Consider the following 23,726-nt stretch of genomic DNA (forward strand, 5'->3'; position numbering starts at 1 on the left):
TTGAAGCAGGGTGATGCACTTTCGAATTTATTGTTCAACATTGCACTCGAAGGCGCTATTAGGAGATCTGGCGTGCAGAGGAACGGCACTATCATCACACGGTCGAATATGCTCCTGGGTTTTGCGGACGACATCGACCTTATTGGAATCGATCGCAGAGCAGTAGTGGAGGTTTTTGTCCCACTGAAGAGGGAGACTTAATATAGAGGGAGACTTAAGATAGGCTTAACCATTAACTCTACCAATACAAAGTACATGGTGGCAGGTAGAGATAGAGGAAGACCTAGTTGTGTTGGTGAAACGAAATTTGCTCTATACAAAACTCTGATTCTACCAGTGGCCCTTTATAGACATGAAGCATGGATATTAAAAGAGGCGGACCGGAGAGCTTTCGGGGTTTTTCGAGCGAAAAGTGCTGCGTACAATACTCGGAGGGAAACTAGAAAATGGTGTATGGTGCAGACGCATGAATGAGCTGTATCAAGTATACAAAGAAGAAAATATTATGAATCGTATAAAATACGGCAGACTTCAGTGGGCTGGCCCCTTAGTGCGAATGTCGGAAGAAAGAATAGCGAAAACAATATTTAACAGAGAACCAGATAGGTGCCAGCGACTTCGTGGAAGGCCACGAACACGCTAGCTGCACGCGGTGGAATCGGACCTGGGGACCCTGAACGTTCGGGGAAACTGGAGGAACATCGCCCAAGACAGACAATTATAGAGCTCTACAATACGCCAGGCATAGGTGTATTGACGCTGTAGCCAACCAGTTGCACATTTTTATACTGTGCATTTTGTGATCAAGTGCAATAGTTTTTTAAAACAGATCCGTGATTTTTTCTAGTTTATGCGAATAATCAACACAGTTAAAAATTCTGAAAATTACACGCCATGGAAATATTCAAACGCTTATTTCAATAGCCTCTAATTTTACATCCAACATTTTCTTGCACACACTATTGAATACAAGATCCATAGCAACGATAACCTGTCATTTTAAAATGTGATGGAAAATTAAGTCGATACACACTTAAAATAAATCGCCGAATTCGGTAAAATTTTACCGAAATCTCAACAGCAGAACTGTTCGGTAAATAATTTAACTGATTTTCGGTTATTTTTTACAGTTGAGCAATGGAAAAAATTACAAAAATCTGTAAAATAAATTACCGAACAGTTCTGCTGTTGAGATTTCGGTAAAATTTACCGAATACGGTGAAATGAGGTAAGTGTGTATCAATATTTGCTCAACGTAAACATTTGCATGCATGCAACCTGTGAAATTTGAAATTTTTTGAGATGCAATTTCCAATTTACCGGCACCAATTTTCAATTTATTATGTAAATTTGGTCCCAAACAGGGATTCCCCAAAAAACAGAAGGTAGCATCTCCAACCATTTCAATTATAGGCAAATTGACATAGTAGAAGAGCGCAAACCGAGCTCACAACCCAACAGAAAAGCGAATCGCAATAAACGACCCGAATGAATATTCTCCCACGCGCGATGCGTCGCTGTCATCGCCTTTCACGGGATGTGATCGGGGGACACTGTTCGGAAGGAGGACAGCCGTCAACTCATCATCACCATCATTCATCGTTTGATTGGCCCTCAACGGGCAGCGGTGGTGATGATGGGAGCATTAATGAAATTATAACGAGGAACAGCCAGCAGTGGGAGAAATTTGATCTGCAGCTCGCCGGCAGCTCATCACGACGAGAGGATTAACAACGAGCGCACAGATATCGGATCTATCCACATGTCGATTATGGTGATGACGATGATTATGATTGCATAAGTGGTTGATCCCCGAAGATAGGATGAAGGCTGGACAAGGACGAAGGGAAGTGAGACCGGATCAGAGCCAAATTAGTGACCACTTGTCTGACGGAGGTTTTAGAGCGGGCGACGACCAGAATCGACACGAAAATCTCCTGCTGACAAGAGCGAAAGCTCTTGGGATTGCGAGTAAGAACGGGGATTAGACAGCTGTTGAACCAAAGGAAGGAATCAGGGCCATAGAGTGGGTCCAGGTAAAATTTTGATGTTAGTAAAATATATAACTTACTTACTACAGCTTAAAAACATAACGTGCAGTTTCTTTTTCATTCGTACATTTTTTAAACATACCAAGTTTAAGACAATTTTTAATATTCATCATTTTAGCAACTGATGATTTTTGTAAATTTGCGAATTATCTGCTGCTATTTATGATTATGAATAATTCCAAGATTTCTGTTAAAGCTTTTGGATGCTTGTCTAACAAACAACATTTATGTTTGTGAAATGAGTTTAAAAACTGCCAAATAAAAAAAAGTACTATTCATCACTTATCTTTATTTTATAAATCAAAAATTCACAAGGGGCTGCAAAATTGAATATTATTGTAGTAAAAATAACCTAAACTCAATAATAATAAAATTTGACATTTGTTCCATATGTTTGTTACATTTTTAAACTAATTTGAGATACAATCCTAGATTGAACCACAAACAATTATTGTTTCCAGAATCAAAAATTTTTATTGTCATAAGTTGGAAATTCGTTCTAATTCTATTGAGCAGAGCAAAAAAGAGCACGTTAGACCCACTCTACACTACCCCACCGTCTTAATAGTGTTATTCAACTGATCTAGGGCAAATCCATTGAGCGATAAATCTCACAGTGGGAATCCAACGCTTGAAGCTGACAAAGTTCTCGCCGCTCGCCTGTCGGTATTAATTTGAAGGAATTTACGGGCTTTTGGTGTGGATACCTGTGGGGAACTCTAACGTTTTACCTAAGGGCAATAATGTTCTTTATTGGTCAATTAGCTTATACTTGATAAGTGCATGCTTGGAAAGTGAATTACAAATACTAATGTAATTTTCGTAAATTGATCTTTGACATGAATTCAAAGAGGTGCTGAAAATGATCCAATTCGAATCGTACTTTGGTAAAAAAAGAAACATCTCCTCATAGTTCATTATATCTGCTCGTTGGAGTGAAAAATCATTCCGTCTACTCAAACCGGAAAACTTTTCGCAAACAAAGTCCATCAAATTATTTGTTTGGTTATTTCAAGACCATAATTTGGGGGAATCCATCATATCTAACTGCAATTCAACCCGACCAACCGCAAAATTATTATAACTCCTACCAATCCGTTGCAAGTTCAGCTCGAAGAAATAAATTAAATTTGTTGCTTTGCTACCATTCGTGGTACAGACGGCGGTCGTGGCGGTAGTCAATTAACCCCTTCGAAAAGTTCTCCGGCAATCATCGTCACGACCGCAGCTAGAGACCTTCCGTTTGGGATCGCGGTTGACATTCCGCCGCAAAACCACATACCTTGTCCCACAAATTGGCCTCTCTGCCGTCGTCGTCGAGACACTTCAAATCAAGTCGAAAATTGTGATGGCTTTGGCCCATCCACCGCCAAGGGGAGTCCTCGACTATGAATATGAAATAGAGAATCAAAGCCCAGAGTGCTCACCGCCAAGGACCATCACCACTTGAGAAGAGCAACCTACGCGAGTGAGGATGACGCCGACGAGAACCGCGACAGCGGCTACGTGTCTAAGTCTAGTAGTGTCCTCACGGAAACGCTGCTGGTGCGGGCTCAACTTCATCTGAGGGAAGGCTGTTTGGCAAACAAGTGTGTAAAGTGTGGTTGGAGAGCTTTCGCGACTTGTGGGACGTTTCATTTCCGGTGGTGTCACGTGCATTTCAACCGGGGAATTACGAATTAGATGCAAACAAATCGTATCATGCCCGGTTCTGGCGGGAAGCGAAGAGAGATGGTTGACAATCGGGACTTTCGATGTCTGAACAACACTCAGCGGGTGGCACTTTTGATAAATTGAATTTAGATTCCTGCAATGGTACCTACCTTGTGTGTTGCTTAAAAGAGAAATAGCTTGTTTAACTAATTGAGACTTTCTTTGTCATTCTGAATTCAAACAAATGAGAATGAATTTCACATGAAAAATATTAAGATAATAATTTTACGTACATATTACGTAGCATTCTTCTTCTTCTTCTAATTGGCATTACATCCCCAAACTGGGACAGAGCCGCCTCGCAGCTTAGTGTTCACTAAGCACTTTAACAGTTATTAACTGCGAGGTTTCTAAGCCAGGTTACCATTTTTGCATTCGTACATCATGAGGCTATCACGATGATACTTTTATGCCCCGGGAAGTCGAGCCAATTTCCAAGCCGAAAATTGCCTAGCCGGCACCGGGAATCGAACCCAGCCACCCTCAGCATGGTCTTGCTATGTAGCCGCGCATCTAACCGCACGGCTAAGGAGGGCCCCTTGTTTGTTTTATTGTTTTATTATAGTTCATTATTTTATTTATTGTGATATTACTAAGTGTTTGTGACGAATAAGACGATGGACTCGAAGCTGTACAAGGAGGAATGTCTCAAAAACCGCAGTCTATCTTCAATAAAGCCCATAAAGGTCCCATCAAGTTTTGGCCAGATTTGGCGAGGTTGCCACTACAGCCGGGAAGTCATCCAGTGGTACCGCGATAATAACGAAGATTTCATTGATAAAACATTAATCCACGCAACTGCCCACAGATCCGGCCCAACGAGACATTTTGGGCAGTAATGGAGCGGAAGCTTAAGAAAAGTGGAAAAACAGCTCGGGACGCGACTCAGATGACAACAATGTGGAACAAATGTGTCAAGGAAGTTGACTCCAGATGTGTGCAACTTTTATGAGAGGAATAAAGAAGAAGGTGCGAATATTTACTAGAAACAAAAAGAAATGATTTGTATCAATATTTTTTAGCTTTTATCGTTGATGATCAAGCATCTTGGATTAGACTTAACAAGCTGAATTAGAACTTACATCTTAAGGGAGCATTAAGCAAAGCTACAAATGCTTTATGGATAAGTAAGGCGACGTTCGGTAAAAAATGGGGACTAAAGCCAAATATGATTCAATGGATTTATATGGCGATTGTGAAAACCAGAACGTCATCTGCCGCATTAATATGGCGGCCAAAAACAAAAGAAAGGGTTATTCAGAAGAAGTTGAAAAAACCTTAAAGATTAGCTGCTTTTTCAATAACTGGTGCAATGAGAAGCACGCCGAATAAAGCGCTAGACACTTTGCTCCACGTGCTTCCATTGGATCAATTCATTCAATTAGAAGCAGAGAAGAGTGCTTTGAAGATCAAGAGAAATTCTAACCTCTTCGAAGGTGACCTAAAAGGACAACTTAGTATTCTAACTTATCATAAGACGAGTTTGTACAATCCCATTTAATTCCACTACTTAATTTTACCTTGACAGATACGTATTTCGAACTCAACAGAAAGGTCGTCTTCAGTGTTTCGTACTTGACTTGACAAATGTGTTACTCGGGCATGTTCAGCTACCTTAGACCTAAACTCATAATTTAATCCCTCATCAGCTTCCCCCTTAGCCTTACTTACTTCTGCAATATGTTCTTTGAACCTTACATCTAACGATCTTTTTGTTTGACCTACATTGGGATAACGCTGGTAGTCAAGGTGATGCATTTGCTCTACAACATAGTAATAATGTGTTAAGTTAACAAAGCTAGATCAAATGGGGCGTACATCACAATAGATCTAACAAATGGTCGCAGTGATTAAGATGCCCAACAAGTGAAAAAAAGGGCAATCACCGTGCCGCCCATCCCGTTGCATTTTTCAGCGGCTTGATGAAAGGTTGTTTGAAAGAATCGAATTATTGGCCATTAGATCAAGCCGTGGGAACGTAATTCTCGACCATTGTTACGAGCAGTGATTTGTGAATGCTCAAGCACGCGGATTTTCGCCGAAAAATCGATTTGCGGAAAAGAAAAAGTCCGAAAGGTTAGGCGTACAAGATACGACCTCCCGACGCAAACTACATAAAACAGTTTCATGCACTGTGAAATGTAGTGCCATCATGCATGAATATTTTAATGTCATAGTTTTTGATTTCTCATGTCACTGGTTTCCATCAAAACTGGCATATCTGAAAATATGAAAGTTGTTGGATAGACCATTTAAAATTTCCACTTAAAAAAGTTACTTATAGGTATGTATTCTTGTTATTATGCTGAATTAGATGGACATTTGAGTGTTGGTTGATATGAGTGGTTTAGTTCTGTTTGATTAATTTTAAAATCCAAAGTCAGCCATCTCGCGAGAAAATTCCACTTTTCGCCGACGACACCAAATCGATAGGGGAGAACGGTCCAAAATGCACCCCTTAAGCTTTTTCGATGTTTTCGCCCATGTAAACAAAAATACCCAACCATTTCAACGTATACTACATTTCACAATGATCTCTTATTCAAAACAATAAAGTTTTCATGACTTTCTAACGCATGTTTCAAAAATAGGCCTGGGGAAAAACGCCCGAATGGTGGTCTAAAATGACTCAATTGCTTGTAAAATGATGGTGAACGCATGGTTGTTTGTTTTTTCTTAATGGATTGAGCTACAATCTTACGGATGTGGTGGAAGAATAGCAAATCGTTAAATTTGAAGGGATTTTGATAAATTCTTCCAATGGAGCTCAATGATGGACAACTAATTATGAATTGTAATGGTAATATTCGTTCATAAATGTACTACAACAGATTACATGAGTGATTTTATGAGTGAGGCCATTTTGCCCCAGGGGTGCATTTTGGACCATTCTCCCCTACATACGCCACCATGGGAAATACATTCCTAAGGGCAACATCCCACCAACCACAGCCGCTCGAAAACTGACACTGACATAAACTGACGTCATGATTCCGATTCCGATACCAAGCGATTATGTTTTGAAGAAAATTCGTTTCGGATCAACTTTCTCTTGTTATTCTTCTCAATAATATGTGTTGTATACGACAAACAACACCTAACCAACTCTGAATTTCGCGAGAAAATTTCACTGAATGCCATGAGTTTTCTAGTCACTAGCGTTCTATGCAATATTGTCTCCAATAGCTATCAGCAACCACTCAATAGTTTGAATCTTGTGAGACAAATATGATTTGAGAGCGGCTTCCAGCCCCCTCGGTTCTGCAGATGCCTCCGATGCGAAAAATTATACTTAATGATGCTGCCGACCCGACCGCCACTCCACCATTAATGACCGCTACTAACGCCACCGCGGCAGCCGCTATCAGACGGCATCGTTATTATGCACAGAGAAAAAGCAACTGTGTGCCAATAGACTCGTAACTTACGTCAAACTGATGTCCGTGTTGAGGATGGATGAACAGGATTGATCTTGAAATTTTTACTGGGTTTGAAAAGAATTGAAGTTTTAATATTTTAACATTGATAATCAAATATTTCAATAAATTTGAAAAAAAAAAATATGGAGAGTTTCCGAATCGATTGATATGCAAATCTCAAAAATCTATTTATATATTAACGTTCAAAATCCTACATAATTTCGTGACGGTCCCCAATTTTGAAATTTTCATTTCACACCCTGTGCCCGAGTCTTCCTTTAAACTAGCTTTACGTCAAAAAGGTCTGATGAGAGATTATCATTTTTCCCTCACTACCAGTAGTGTCGCGAAAAGTTGATTCGCACGTTTTCTCACTTCTATCGTCCTTTTCGTGCCATCATAAATTGCAAAAAGATTAGCCTTTATGGAATAAACAATCTACCACGCCGGGGCTTTATTATTATTTATTATTTAATCAGACTAAGGCCGAAGTGGCCTGTGCGGTATATAAGAGTCTTCTCCATTCGGCTCGGTCCATGGCTACACGTCGCCAACCACGCAGTCTACGGAGGGTCCGCAAGTCATCTTCCACCTGATCGATCCACCTTGCCCGCTGCGCACCTCGCCTTCTTGTGCCCGTCGGATCGTTGTCGAGAACCATTTTCACCGGGTTACTGTCCGACATTCTGGCTACGTGCCCGGCCCATCGCAGTCGTCCGATTTTCGCGGTGTGAACGATGGATGGTTCTCCCAACAGCTGATGCAATTCGTGGTTCATTCGCCTCCTCCACGTACCGTCCGCCATCTGCACCCCACCATAGATGGTACGCAGCACTTTCCTTTCGAAAACTCCAAGTGCGCGTTGGTCCTCCACGAGCATCGTCCAGGTCTCGTGTCCGTAGAGGACTACCGGTCTAATTAGCGTTTTGTAGATTGTCAGTTTGGTACGGCGGCGAACTCTATTCGATCGGAGCGTCTTGCGGAGTCCATTTCGTACGATTTCCAGCCACTATGCGTCTCCGAATTTCTCTGCTGGTGTCATTTTCGGCAGTCACCAGTGAGCCCAATTACACAAATTTTTCTACCACCTCGATTTCGTCACCACCGATGCAAACTCGCGGTGGGTGGCTCACATTGTCTTCTCTTGAACCTCTTCCTATCATGTACTTCGTCTTCGACGTGTTGACGACTAGTCCGATCCGCTTAGCTTCCCTCTTCAGTCTGATGTAGGCTTCCTCCATCTTCTCAAAATTACGTGCCATAATATCTATGTCGTCGGCGAAGCCAAATAGCTGGACGGACTTATCGAAAATTGTACCACTCGTGTTAATCCCTGCCCTTCGTATTACTCCCTCCAAAGCGATGTTGAATGGCAGACACGAAAGACCATCACCTTGCCGTAACCCTCTGCGCGTTTTGAAGGGACTCAAGGATGTCCCTGAAACTCGAACTACGCACATCACCCGATCCATCGTCACTTTGATCAACCGTGTCAGTTTATCCGGAAAACCGTGTTCGTGCATTAGCTGCCATAGCTGGTCATGATCGATTGTATCATATGCGGCTTTGAAGTCGATGAATAGATGATGTGTGGGCACGTTGTATTCGCGGCATTTCTGCAGTACCTGGCGAATGGCGAACACCTGGTCCGTGGTGGAGCGTTCGCCCATAAAACCCGCCTGGTACTGCCCCACGAACTCCCTTGCAGTTGGTGCTAGTCGACGGCATAAAATTTGGGAGAGTACCTTGTAGGCGGCGTTCAGCAATGTGATTGCGCGGTAGTTGCTACAATCCAGCTTATCGCCCTTTTGTAGATGGGACACACGACACCTTCCATCCACTCCTGCGGCAAAACTTCCTCCTCCCAAATCTTGGTAATGACCCAGTGCAGCGCTCTAGCCAGTGCCTCACCACCGTGTTTAAATAGCTCTCCTGGTAGTTGGTCAACCCCAGGGGCTTTTTGTTCTTCAGCCGGCCAATCTCCTCCTGGATTTCCTGGAGATCCGGAGCCGGTAGAATTATGTCCTGCGTGCGTTCTCCCAGGTCCATCACCATACCGCCATCTTCGTCTGCCACATCGCCATTCAGGTGTTCTTCGTAGTGCTGCCGCCACCTTTGGATCACCTCACGCTCGTTCGTAAGAAGGTTCCCGTTTATGTCCTTACACATATCAGGCTGTGGCACGTGGCTCTTACGTGAACGGTTTAACTTCTCATAGAACTTTCGTGTGTTATTAGCGCGGTACAGGGGCTTTATTGTCAACAAAAAGAAGAAGTACGATCATAAACATGAATAATAATCCGCATATATGTAGTATTGACTTTGGCTTTGCTCACAAGCCTAATAAGAAACCCAATTGGACAAATATGTACGCGTATGCAAAAAGTTAAAGATGTTTTGCCGCCATTCCAATAAAAGATGTTTTATTTCACTGACGATAGCGATAATCTTTCTTTTTAGTTTATAACCTCGTTTAGAAAACCACAGCAAACATCTTATCAATTTCTTTGGACGCAATATTTCGGCTGCCCTGCACAGCTAGAGATAATAACAAAATCGCTTGCCTCCCCTGTTGTTCCTTTTCAGAGATAATTACACGATAGTGCCTATTACGGCATGCTTTTTTGTTTGTAACCTTCAAGACACTTGAAGAACTGGATTTGATTGAAGCATCGCTGTGCCTGTGTAAGTGATACTTAAATTGAAATTATGATAACAGTTTAAGCATGATGGCCTACTTAGCGTATAGTTCAGTGATCCCCAAAGTGCGGCCCGCGGGCCGCATGTGGCCCTCGAAGCCTTTTGCTGCGGCCCGCGAAGCATTTCAGAATATACACTTCATGTGGCCCGTTAATACGCAGTAAAATATTCTGGAAATTAGCCACGACGGAAATCCTTACTGAATGTAAAATTTGGTAACAGAATGTGTACTAAATCATAATTTTCAATCTCTGTGATGTAAACGATAAAATCGTTGATATTTCCATTCAACATGACTCAATTTTACATGCGTCTAACGGAAACCTTGTTGTGCGAGAACGTAGCTGTCAAAACAAATCAAAACATCTCCCATTCCATTTCATGCAAACCGCAGCTGGTGCTTATTTTATTCATATAAGCATCAATCAAATTGAAATTTTCGGATGTTTGTTCAAAGTGGCCCTTATAACGCAGCATTTCATCGCTGTAACTCAATGATTACATAACATCACTTCGAGAAATCTGTGATGTATTCAGTATACTGAGTCTCAAACATTCGCGCCTCGAAGAAGTTTCCGTGTCATGTAAATTTAAGTTATCGTTCAGTCTGATGAAGAATAATCAAATCGACAGAACGCTTAACTTGATACTCTTTGGTCGGCTCGCCTTCAAGAAGTTGAAATGCACGAGTGGCTAACGAGGTGGTATCTCACTCTGTGGATTGAAGTTCGATTCCCATGTTGGTCGCATTTTTTTAAATTTCTTATAAAAATACAAACTCGTAAATTACAGCACGTGTAAATTTAAAATAACCTATAACCTTACGATGCTTAACACGGAGGTCAATTTGTTACATCTACTTAAACGGAAATTTACAGGTTTCGTTCGAACTGTGTACGTATTAGATGTCACCAAACACTTTTCATCATGCCCAGTTGTTTGTGCTGCTCAGGGAATCTAAACTGAATATCAACGTACTTTACGCTACCTGTTTTTTTTAACAAAGTCAAGATTTTGTCCATGCTCCGACTAGTTGATGAAGGTTTCAGTAAATTTCAATTGATCGGAAATCTGGAAACACAATTAATAGTGCGGAATTCAGATTTATTCAAAATTGCTGGCAAGTTCACCTGGCGCCGAAACATGTTCGACGTTATTTGACAGGACAAGTTACGATTAGTGAAGTCTCGAAATCTTACTTTTTATCTACTCAATGACACAGAATTGGAAGATTTCAATATTACTATAATCACTGCCCAAACAGGAAATAAAATTATCAGAGTCAAATCATAGTTAATCAAAATCTCTTTATTCCATACATTTACGTGCACAAATTTTGCATATTGAAAGTCCTTGGATCGATAGAATGAGGTTAAGGAATCGTTACTTATATTTATTAAAATTATTAAATTATTAAAATATTTTTGTTTTTCCCTTTGAAAAAGACACAATCCCAGTGGCGAAACGTCGGGTAAATAATAAACTCGTAAAAATTAAGAAAATTATCTAATAATTTCCCAAACATGTCTTATGTCAAGTGGTCGTAAAAATTGTAAGACTGAGTAGCCGTTCAATAAATATAATTTAAACGTACAGTCGATCCATAATCAGGAATCGTTACTGTTTTGTAGTGAACAATAATCCTTCAATAAAAATTCAAAATTTTAGTATCGAACGACATTATGCGAAAATATGTTTCTCGTGTCAAGTCCGCTACCACAGTATCAACTAAAAGTCAGCTACGGCAATAAAACCTGTAAAATAAAATGTGCATACTAGGGGGAATGACGGCTTTGGCAGGTTTTGTTCTATTATTGGCAGGGGTGTTTTTTATGACTGGCTAGGCTCCAATTTGGCCTAAACATTCTTTGCATACCGTCGTGTGGGGCTTCTTTTGATTCCGGGGGCTACTTTGGATTTTTGATTTTCTAAAAAAGTTAAAAGATAAAAATACCAAATTTGTAATAGAAAGTTGCCATCCAAATATCAGCAAGACACTTAAATAGTGATAGTGGTAATTGGGTAGTAATTAACGTTATAATTCTTGTTTTAAAATGTCCAAAGTAGCCCCCTATTTGTCAAAAGAAGCCCCGCACGACGGTATCAAAGAATATTGTAGCCAAATTTCATAAAATTTGATCGACAAAAACCCCCCTGCCAATAATAGAACAAAGCTTGCCAAAGCCGTCTTTCCCCCTATGTTATTTGAAGAAGATTCATCGCAACAAGTTTTATTTAAATGTGAAATAAATGTATTGAAAATAATTTTGATTAGGCTTCAAAATTCTACATGAAATGAAAAACAAATGTTGCAAGTTTACTGAGGCCCGCTTCAGCAGTTCAAAATTGCTATGCGGCCCTTGATAGTAAGCATGCTGAGGACCACTGGTATAGTTGATTCTTCGCAATAAATCAGAACAACCAAACTTGTAAAAAGAATCAACAGTCGAAATCGAGGATTGGCTTTTATTCTCAATGTGCACCTGTTGAAAATTAAAGACTTAGAAGGATCAGGATGGTTTCCAGTAGCCTTGCGAGCAAAGGCGTTGGAATGTCAATCCGGAGATGGCGAGTTCGATTCTCGGTCCGGTCTAGGATTGATGGGCATAGTGTATCCAGTGTACTTGCCAAACAAGATACATACTCATGCAATGGCAGGCAATGAAAAGCTTTTAGTTAATAACTGAGGAACTGCTAATAGAATACTAAGTTGAAAAGCAGGCCAGGCTCCAGTTGGAATGTAAAGCCATTGACGAAGAAGAAGAAGGATCAGTAATGGCGGCCACGACCTTGTAGTAATATAGGAATGGAACCTCCCGGAATCCAAAGCAACACTCCTTCATACAAGCAACACTAAACTGTCATTTTTATTATTTCACGCATGTTGCAATGCGGCAAAGCTGAAATAATTAAAATGACATTTGCGCGCTAGGATGTTATCGATCATTTAGTAATCTGCGCTTGATCATTTAGTAGTTTGTCAATAACTCATTCCAGAGGCTAAATTTCAAAATGTGTTGAATGGAGGACTTCTTGGGTGAAGGTTTTTCTACAACTCTGCCTAACAGTTCGTTGTATGAATTTCACTAATAACAGAGCTATAGCTCCAGTAGCAGTAACTTATACTAAATGATTAAAATTTTGTTATCATTCAGAATAAGTTACTGATACTAGCGCTATAGCTCCGTTATAAGTTAAATTCAAACATTCAGCTGTTAGGCAAAGTTGTAGAAAAACCTTCGCACAAGTGAAGTTAAGTGAAGAACTTATGAATAGTAATAGTCGGGAAATGCATGACGTTTTATTTCCAATCAGCAACAGAAGGTTGATGTAGGGAGCGGGACCATTTGGGCAGCACCCCCTATTCCCGTCTGCAACGTTAATAACTCAACCATGTTTCAACTTTGTGTGTGTTTCCCTTGAGAAAAGAGAATTACAGCCCGCTTGTGATAATTGGAAATTAATTACCCCATTTTCATGCCATATATTGATTGACTTGTAAAATAAACTACGGGTTTGACCCACTCACCATTCCGGCATCCTTGCTCAACTTTGAGTCAGCTGCTTCATCCAGAAGAGGCCATACAAGCACTGAATAAACCTAGTATGGTTACAACTATCCGTCGACCAGTCAATTTCACTATTTTACTTTTCGGAATGCTTTTTTTTCTCTGATCTTCTCGAAAACGACTTTTTTATACTTGATTTGCAGAACACAAAGTCTTTTAAATGCGGCACTACGTAAGCTATTCCTAAGATGACAGCTCCATCATGTGGGTAGGTCAACCCCGAGAAATGTAATCAAAAATGAAGGATTGCACAATCGGCAAAGGACACTGTAATGTTTCACGGAAGCTGTAGACTCGATACTTGGAATGTTGGGATCCTGTGGGAAACTGTACGAGTTGCCCCCTTATTCGACAGCTGCAAAAGGTTTGGTTAGATGGTTTCGTAGTGCTTGGTAACCAGCATCGTTTTAGCATTAGATGGAAACAGGTAAGTGATCGCATATGCGTATTGAGAATTAAGTCAAGTTCTACAGCTACAGCTTGTTCAATGCATACACACCAACCAACTACAGACCAAATGATGTGAAGGACGAGTTATATGAGCGTCTAGAGAAGACCTACGGGAAATTTTCCAAACACAACATGAAATACATCATCGGTGACGCACATGCAATGGTCGGAAGCGAAGTGAAGTTTCACCCAGTTATTGGAAAGGAGAGCCCTCATACAACCACCAATGACAACGGCCTGAAGCTAGTCATTTGCCAAAGCCAGAGGAATTGATAGCACCAATGTAAAATTCGCGCAAGGCTGTCCAGCATCAACGGTTGTAGGCGTGCGAGAACCATATGTGACTAAACATACAGATACAGTGACTGTCGGGCGAGGGCGTTGCGGAGCAATTCGCTCATATGCTCGATGAAAGAATCGAAGGACACTCAACTGGAGAAAATTTGAACGAAATGTGCAAGGCAACAAGTCCATGAGGCGGTCAATAAAACAGCCACAGAGAAACTTGGTACCACACAAGAAGTCAGCCATATACTCGTAGTAGCTACCCGCCAAAATAGATAACGATATAAAGAATCAAGCTGAGAAAAAAAACTCCACCGGCGTAAGAAACGGAGGCAGAGAGAAGCTTTGCCAGAAACGATAGTCAGCAGAGGCTAGGTGGAAGGAGCACCGCACAAACAGAACTAAGATTGAGGGCGATAGATAGGCAGTGAAGCCACCAACGCTAGAGAAAATGAGCTTCTAAAAGTTGTGAGTGACCGGCTTAACAAAAAATCCACAAAGTGCTTTGAATGATTTGGAAGCGAAGAAGAGTGAAGCGAAGACACCTATGATGTCCTATCTACAAGAAAGGGCACACCCAACTGCGGATGGCAGATTTTAAAACAATTCTTCATAAGAACCTTTCAGAAATTGTATACATTTTTGGCATATACAATTTCGGAATCTGTATAAAAGACTTACATTTCTTGTATTAAAATCTTGCAGAATTGTATATGCCAAAGTTTTGTACAATAATGTAAAATTTTGGCTGCACAGACTCGATTATGCTGATCAGATCGAAGAGTGCCGCGTTTGAGATAGGTCGCAAAATTATTTTCTTTTGCTGTCCCGTCATATTTTCTTCAGCACTTTTCCGTCAGTTTTCTTTTCATTTTTTTGTAAATTGTTTAAAAATTCATTGTCCTCGGAGTGGACGAATTCAGTACATATCTGCTGTGAAAATAGTGTAGTCTGCGTTGCTCTGGAAAATGAGCCTGGAAGGAGAAAAGCACGCTGACGATGATTCATGTCAAGGTTTTTGTTAAGATCCTTCAAATGAAAAGTGGATCCCTTGGGAATTTACTTCAGAAATTGCTTTGGAAATTTTTCCAGTATTCATCTAGGTGATACTTCGGCCTCCATAATTCCGCCGGAATTTCCGAACGAGCTTCGAAAAATATTTCGGAAAGAACTCCTGAAGGAATTTCCAATTCCTCCGGAATTTTCTCCAGGGATTCGTTCGGCAAATTCTCAGAAAATTGCTTTGGAGATAAATCGGGACATTTCTTCATGATTTCTTTTGGAAATTGCTTTAGGAATTTTTGCGGGAATTAGTTTAGGGATTCCTTCCAATTTTTAAACAAATTGCTGCAGCAATTATTACAGGAGTTTCTAAGAGAAATTCTTCCAGTCTTCCTTAAGAAGTCCCTTCGGAAACTCTAGGAAGAAATTCTTTTTGAAGTTCCTACGAAATTTCTTGAGAACTTCCTTCGAATTTGTTTAGTTTTTTGTAATTCATTGAAGCCTTCGGATATTCCATTAGCATTTTTTGTGGGAGTTACTTCAGAAATTCATTCAGAAATTCTTTTAGGAATCATTCGGAAATTACTTTAGAGGTTGTTTAGTTTCAGTTCCATTAGTTTTCCTTTTTTCCCGAAAAAACGTACAACGAAGTTTCTGAATAATTCCAGGAATTTCGGAAGAAATTTTATATGGTTTTATTAAAAGGATTTCCGAAGGATTTCTTGGAGGAAGTTTCAAAAGCAATTCCGAAGAAATTTACAAAGTCCTTTCCAGAGAATTTTTCGAAGGATTCTCTAGACGAATGTGGAAACGAGTTCCTGGCGTAATTTTCTCAATTATCGTTGGAGTGAATTCCGGGAGGAGTTCTCAAAATAATTTTTGAAGGACTCCCTGAAACATATTCCGTAGATATCATGAAATCAATTCCGAACAAATTCCTAAAAGAATTTCCAGAATTTCCTGCAGAAATTTCCGGAGAATTTCTAAAAAAAATTCAGGAGGTATCCCTTAAACAATATCTTGTATTATCATCATTAAACAATATCTGTGGGAGTTCCTGAAGAATATCCGAAGGATTGTCTTTAGGTATTACCGAAGAAATATTCAAAAGAATTCCAGAAAGAATTAGGAAAGGAATTTCCAAAGCAATTTTCAAAATTCTCTTAGAATTCCTTCTTTGAATTAGATATAGAAAACCCAGATTAATCCACCTAGCGTTGGTGGTGCCTTTCTCGCATTTAGTTAAGACACCAACCTTATATGGGGTTTATATTGTCCGATGTACCATTTTCTTCATAGCTTTATAACGCAATAACCGATCATTATAAAATTCAATAGTGATCAACAAGGCTTTGTCCCCTGTCGAATAAAACTTGTTGCGAGAAAATCGGTTAAGGATTACTATACGAAAAGTTGTCTAATGTTTTTTATAGATTTTGTGCACACACATACACACACACATACACACATACATACACACGGACAAAAAGATATATGCTCAGCTCGTCGATTTGAATCGATTGGTATATAATACTATGGGTCGGAGAGTCTTCTATAAAAAGTTCGTTTTCGAGGAAATGATAGCCTTTCGGTACAACTTAGTTGTACGAGAAAGGCAAAAACATTCCAAAGAATTCCTTGAAACCTTTTCAATAAATTAAACGATTGCATTGTATTGTTTGCCTAATTTTTAAATTTTAAAAACACGTTGATAAGGTTTAAAAAAAGATTGCGCTGTATTTTATAGACGATAAAATGCAATAAAAATTTTGTAATATTTGAAACCGAAGATTTTTACTTGAATTGATTTATAGCTTGACTGATTAACGCCTCCAACTATAGTTCTTACTACTGACGCCAAATTATAAATGAATCAATTGTGCCAAGGATGCTGCTGCTCCACCCTTAGTGGTCTGACGCCGCAAGGGATTGCCCGTAAACTGAAGGCTTATTAGAATGTTTGTACCATTGAAAATCTTTGGGAACCTTAAACAGAAAGCTCGAGATCACACGATACAGAACTTGAACCAATTGAAGAAGGTTCTCATGTAAAAGTGGCAGAAAATCTCCCCGCAAAAGCATGAGCATGAGCATGAGCATGAGATGACCGTACAATTCGCAGTTGCTACTCCGTGATTGACCAGAACTAGCGGAATTGCACAGGGAACCAACAGATGGGACTTGGGATTAGCACTCCATCCTCAATGTGCAAGTTCTGAAAGCTCAACTTTCAATGGGTCAATAACAGCGCCGGCCACGTCCTTACGATCATCTAAGGAAGGGAAGGAATGTAAGTGTAACAACCGTTGTTTTAGAGACCGACGAATCGTCTGCATCTCTACGGTTGTTACGGGAAGGATTATTGTAAGTAGGGAGAGGAAGTGTCATTACTTAGATCAGGATTCACCTTGGTAAGTGATGTAATCCAAGTAACTAGCATGTTAATGTTGACGCGAGAACAAAGTATAGATCAGTTACAACGTATTTTGTTGCGTTCTTGTTCACCCAACGAAAGGGCAAACAATCAATCGTTCCGGTAGAGCTATTGTTAATTTATCTTTTAACTGTCCGCGATAATCAGCTATCGTGATTGTATTATTTTCATCTAACGCGAGGAAAAATAATCAATATCTGCTTATTGTCGCAAAGATCTGTGACAAAACTGGCATCCGGTTTGCATCGTTAAATGTTAACGGCTGTCGAACAATCGAAAAACGTGAATTGTTCACTTGTTTATCCCTCGCGAGGACAAACAATCAACCGCTTAAAGTGAGCAATTGTTCATTTGAATATTTGGTGAAGTACCTACGTCGTCATTGCTCCAACGCGAGGAATGTAGAAAAAGAATAGGCCAGAGATTTAAGAAAGAATTTAGATAAATTAAACATCCTATAACATATAAATGAGCTATTAGTTGCAAAGTTGTTTTGCAGTTGCAAAACCGACATTTATTTTTAAAGAAACTCATTTCTTCGACGCGGGGGTATTCAACGCTTACTGTAAAGAGACAAAAATGTAAACTCTCTCTAGAAAATTATATCGGGCTTTTTTGTGGAATGTCTTCACTAGCGGAAGACAGCAGACGTGTTTTGTATGTTTTATCTTACAATCATGTACAATGACCCATATAAATCATTACAACTGGGCATATGAGAAATAGCTAGATTCCTTTACACTCCATCTGACATCTGGCTGAGAAAATGTGACAACTTTTTTAAATACATAATTGAGAAACGACCACTCTACAGATTGAACACCAATAAATAGGCGCCCCAACATTTTCATATATAAATATACAGTATATCAGGACAGCACTATGATAAGTACCGTCAACTGGGGGGAAGATGATCATTGAGGTGAAGATGATCATTTGATGTGTCAGTCAAAAGTGCCAAATTTTTTTATGAAACGGTAGTCAACAATATTCTCCGTTCAAGTAATGTTACCGCTAGGTAGAAATCCGAGTTTTTCGATTATAAACATGAAAATGTATTTTGTGGAAGAAAGAGAGAGATAGTCATAAATGACGCTATTTTCGTTTCAAATATTGACTTCGTAGACTTCTTTACGTAGTAAATTCAACATTCATACAAATAACCTAGTGTATTTTGACTACTAGGTGATAATGATTTTAGTAGAGCTGTCTTGATCAACTTCACCCCAAACCAGATTACTCCAAAAATGTGTGATAATTTAATTTATTTTAATAAATGCGAATGCATTTCAGAAAACTAAAGTTGTTGATTGATGCAACGTATAGCAGTACATGTTTTGAAAATATTTGTTTCGATTTAAAATGTAAACACACATTGCTATTGCATGTTTTGTCTTAAAAATGATCATCTTCCCCCCAGTTGACGGTATATCGAAGAAAATGTACTCGAGTTTTCTTCAACCTTCTTATTATGTATGGGCAAGAATCTCACTGATCCATGAAATGAGAAACTAACAAATTTCTTATATTAGTAATTATAAGCACATGCTCAAAACAGCAGTTCCATTTTTAGTTTTTCTCCGCAAAAAAATATATCCCCCGTTAAGCACCCCCTTGATAATTCTGATGACGATCCAAGGGTGACGCAAAGGCAAACTATGTTTATATGGTAATCCATGCCGGAAAAACCCAAAACTACCGTGAGCCCCCAACCCCACACTACCAATTCATGATGAATTCTAATGTACATTCCCAACACTCACCTTCAGCATCTATACAAATAAAACCACCGGACAACTAACTCATCGTGCGTTGATTCTGATAGTAAATCAGTTCACGCTAATTGCACCAAATTATCTATTTATCTCATATAAACAATGCCAATTACATCGCTAAATCAACTCTAAAGTAATGGTAATGAGTTATCCGCATGCTCCGCCCATAGACACAATAGCCAGGACTGGGTGCACTACCGAATCTAACACGATCCGGTAATCGTATGAAGATTTAAGGTTCACATAAATCCTTAATTCCTCCCACACAAACCACCATACAAACAGAATTCGCCACAATTCTTCATCAATTTGGTCGAAATACTGCCAAAATATAAACAAAAAAATGCCGGCAGAAGACATACGGAAGCTAGAACCCTCAAACCTTCTATAAAATTGAACGATCCTAATGTTCAATTATCTGAATCAAACTGACTGCCACATACAACAGCTCATGTAAGTATGGGTCTATGTGAGAAATAATAAAACTAACTTACCGAACGAGTCCTTCGTAATTGGTTACCTTTAAAGCTTCCAACACCTCAAACTCAAATCCGGCATCGATGGGCATTTTATCGCACCAAAGCTGCCCAATGGATTCGCTGGACAACATATTTGAGTGAATGGGACACAAATTGAGATGTTTTTGATTTGGCTCAGTTTCTCAAATTGTGGTGTCCGGGAGTCTTCCGGTTTTGGTTTTGGCCGTCTATTCCAACAAAAACTTGAAAAACATCGTCATTTTTATTTGAAAATGTTCACTCTGAAAATAGAGAGAAAATCTGTCAAGCGTGAAAAAAACGTCTTTCCTCTGGCAGAAAATCTCCCCGCAAAACCCTAAAAACTGGCCAAATTAATACAAACGCGTCTTCAGAGCGTAATTGTAGCAAAAAATAGGCAAACGAAGGGTTGATATAAAGTTTTGGACTATTTAAACAATGTTTTGAGCATTATACGGACAATATTTTAACGATATTTGTTTATGGTAGAATTGTAACAAATGTTTAATTAAAATTATGTTCTACTGATCTCCAAAAGGTCCAGGGGCAAGGATAATATATATATATATATATAATATATATATATATATATATATATATATCTAGACACACATTTGAAAAGGGCGTAACAGCCAACATTTATTCCTTCGGATTCGTTATCTACATACATAGATATATACATAGATAAAATACTGGAGAGATCAAATTTTGGCTGTAACGCACTTTTCAAATGTTGGTCTAGATATATATATATATATATATATATATATATATATATATATATATATTATATATTTTATATATATCTATATACATAAAAATGAATTTCTGTCTGTCTGTGCCTTATAGACTCGGAAACTACTGAACCGATCGACGTGAAAATTTGTATGTAGAGGTTTTTGGGGCCGGGGAAGGTTCTTAAGATGGTTCGAGACCCCTCCCCGCTTTGGAAAGGGGGGCTCCCATACAAATGAAACACCACTTTCTTCATAACTCGAGATCTATTCAGAAAATAAATCAATTTTAGGCGAAACGAAGTTCGTCGGGTCTGCTAGTATATACTTATAGACTCGGAAAATACTGAACCAATCGGACTGAAATTTCGCACAGAGGGTTTTTTTGGGCCGGGGAAGGTTCTTAAGATGTTTCAAGACCCCTCCCCACTCTGGAAGGGGTGGCTCCCATACAAATGAGTCACAACTTTCTGCAAAACTCGAGAATTAATTAGAGAATAAATCAATTTTAGGCGAAACGAAGTTCGTCGGGTCTGCTAGTAAATAATAAATACTAAAATGAAAAAAAAAACAAAAAAAATCCTCGGATTTGTTAAAGAATGTTTTGAAAATTGCTAAAAAAAATTCACCTCAAAATATTATTTTTGGGCGAAACAATCCGAGGGGAAGGGAGACATTATTGTTCTTAAATATTTGTAATGGCCATGATCTCAATGAAAAGAATGGGCTGTTAACACAAGAGTCAATTAAAAAATGTGTAGTGCAAGTCTTGTAAAACATCAGTGTTTTAAAATCCTCAACGTCGACACTAAATGTTTAAATTAATTTATAGTAAAAACACCTAAATTAAAAGTAGAAAAATATAAATAAAATGCTCACTTATTCTATTTACGTTGTATTGTTCAGAAAATTTCAACAGACAAACACATATTTTAAAATCATTCTTGCTTAGCTTTCCTCAACATTTTTCCCAGCTTACTACAAACCCTCACAGTTTTCCATACCATTATCAAACTGATCAGTCCAAGCCCCAATAAAGCGAAGCCCACATCCAGCAAATAATACTGCCACGGCATCAAATCCGTCGCTGGTGAACGCAGCTGAACCGCTCCTCGATGCCTTATCACATACTCTGTCCAAAAGACAGCTGCTTCGGCTGCCGTCATCGGCTTATCGTGAAACCAGTTGGAGATTTGGCGGGCCTTGTTTGCGAAAGTTTCATCAGACAAAAGTGTTCCGATCACTCGCTCGACATTTGTTTCACTGATAGCCTCGTAGTCCAACTGGAGCCCATAACCGGACCGAACGGCCTTTTCCACGTTCATCAACTGATCACCGAAGATCGGTATGCCGATGATTGGTTTTCCGTGGTACAGTGCTTCCATCGTTCCGAGGAGGCCCCCATGGGTAATGAACATTTTAACGTTGGGATGAGCGAGGATGTCATTCTGTGGCATCCATGATCGAATCAGAACATTTCTAGGGACGTCTTGAATCGAGCTGTCTTCGTATTTCCAAAGAACTTTCTGCTTCAGTTTGGAGAAAACCTTAAGGAAGATGTCACGTTTGTTCCTAGGGAAATGCTTCGACTGGATGTGAGATCCCATGCAGAAGTATATCACCCCGAACGGCGCTTCATCCAGAAATTGTTTGAGGTCCTGAAAACAAATTCGTACTTCTTCAATTTATTTTTATTTTAATTTCAGTATATACCTCCGGTAAAGGCTGAATCTTTCGAATATGAATTCCACCAACTTCAACCATATTTGGTGGATAAGATCTAGCACTGCCTATTGCAAAATGTTGATTTAACAGAACTAATGATGTATTCTTCAGTTGCTGTTCAAAACTCATGCTTGCTTGAGGGAATGCTTCGTCGTAGAATCGCTTCTGTCTTCGTAGATATACTGCTTCATAATAAATCTGTTCCGAAATCCCAACAACCGTATTAAGCATTCTTTCCCAAAAATTCATCTGATCAGTAAGCCCAAGCATCAGGTGTGCCACAGTGGAAAATGGCGCGGAGGCACCAACCAGTCCATTGGTCCATAGATTGCTTCCCAAGGTAGAGAATACAATCAGCGGTGCATTGAAGTGTTGTGCCAATCCGTAGATGGATTCTGTCATAAACGATTCCACGATCACCGCATCGAACTGTTGATCAGATTTCATCAAAGATGCAACCTTAGGATGTTTCAAAACGAAATTGCATGTTGTGTCTGCAAGGCCGTTGTACAACATCGACAGGATCATTATGAACGAGCCTTCCTTGTATTTGAAATAGTTTTTCTCCAAGCCTTGAAAATAATGAACCTTTTATATTCCTGTGTATCAGAGTTTGAAAATATTCAACTAAAACTCACCAGCGGATGCATCCAAAATACCATCCATCACAATTTCGCGGTAGCTCGGTGGAGCATCCGCCAGCTGGAAAGGTGTCACCACGGTCACATTATGCCCTGCCAGAGCCAGCGAGCGCATATACTCCGCCCCGATGATGTAATGAGATTTGGCCCATGTTGGTAAAACACCCAAAATGTTGGCAGCTTCGGCTTCACGATGGAGCACCGAATGGTAACTGATGGCGATGCAAACGGTAAATAGTAGCCGCGGTATCAGCGATGAGGCCATCATAGCCACGGGCGGTGCTGTTTGATTGTGAGCGTTGTGTTTTAGTTCGGCTATTTTGTCCGGTGCTTATCAGCTGGGTGTCTCTAATCTACGAGTTGAGTGGTGATGGTGCGATTGTTTTTGTTTGAGCCTATCATTCGCAGAAGAACCGTACGGTATCAGTTTTTACATACATTATTTGCGATTTAAACTTTCAAAAGATCAGATTTGTGACCAAGTATTTGAAATTTACACGCACACCTAGATGTCATATCAGTTCGTCCATTTGTATGTTATAAAACATTATAATAAGATTTCAGAAATTGTTAAGCTACTGCTCAAAAACAAAGAACTAACCCTCTAATTATTTATTCTGTGCAATAAAAGTGGTTTGTGCAACTATTTGCCAAAAGACATTTTTTAAGCACGAGTTGTAGCTGCAGATAACTCCTCGTCAAGTTAATTCAGCCATTAGTAAACTCAAATA

The 23,726-nt window shown here is 39.5% G+C and overlaps 2 protein-coding genes across 9 annotated transcripts in view; both read right to left on the bottom strand.

Annotated features, from left to right (window-relative positions):
- The window catches only part of LOC134218497 (calmodulin-binding transcription activator 1), a 708,930-nt gene that overhangs the window by 397,129 nt on the left and 288,075 nt on the right, over nucleotides 1–23,726 (bottom strand). The window lies entirely within an intron of this gene.
- On the bottom strand, nucleotides 21,439–23,329 carry LOC134214326 (UDP-glycosyltransferase UGT5-like). The gene is made up of 3 exons (XM_062693729.1): nucleotides 22,993–23,329; nucleotides 22,343–22,926; nucleotides 21,439–22,287 (listed from the first exon to the last, which is right to left on the bottom strand). The coding sequence occupies exons 1-3, from the start codon at nucleotides 23,261–23,263 to the stop codon at nucleotides 21,568–21,570; spliced, it is 1,575 nt and encodes a 524-aa protein (XP_062549713.1). The 5' UTR covers nucleotides 23,264–23,329; the 3' UTR covers nucleotides 21,439–21,567.

The sequence above is a fragment of the Armigeres subalbatus genome, chromosome 2 (genome assembly GCF_024139115.2).
Source record: "Armigeres subalbatus isolate Guangzhou_Male chromosome 2, GZ_Asu_2, whole genome shotgun sequence".
Lineage (NCBI taxonomy): Eukaryota > Metazoa > Arthropoda > Insecta > Diptera > Culicidae > Armigeres > Armigeres subalbatus.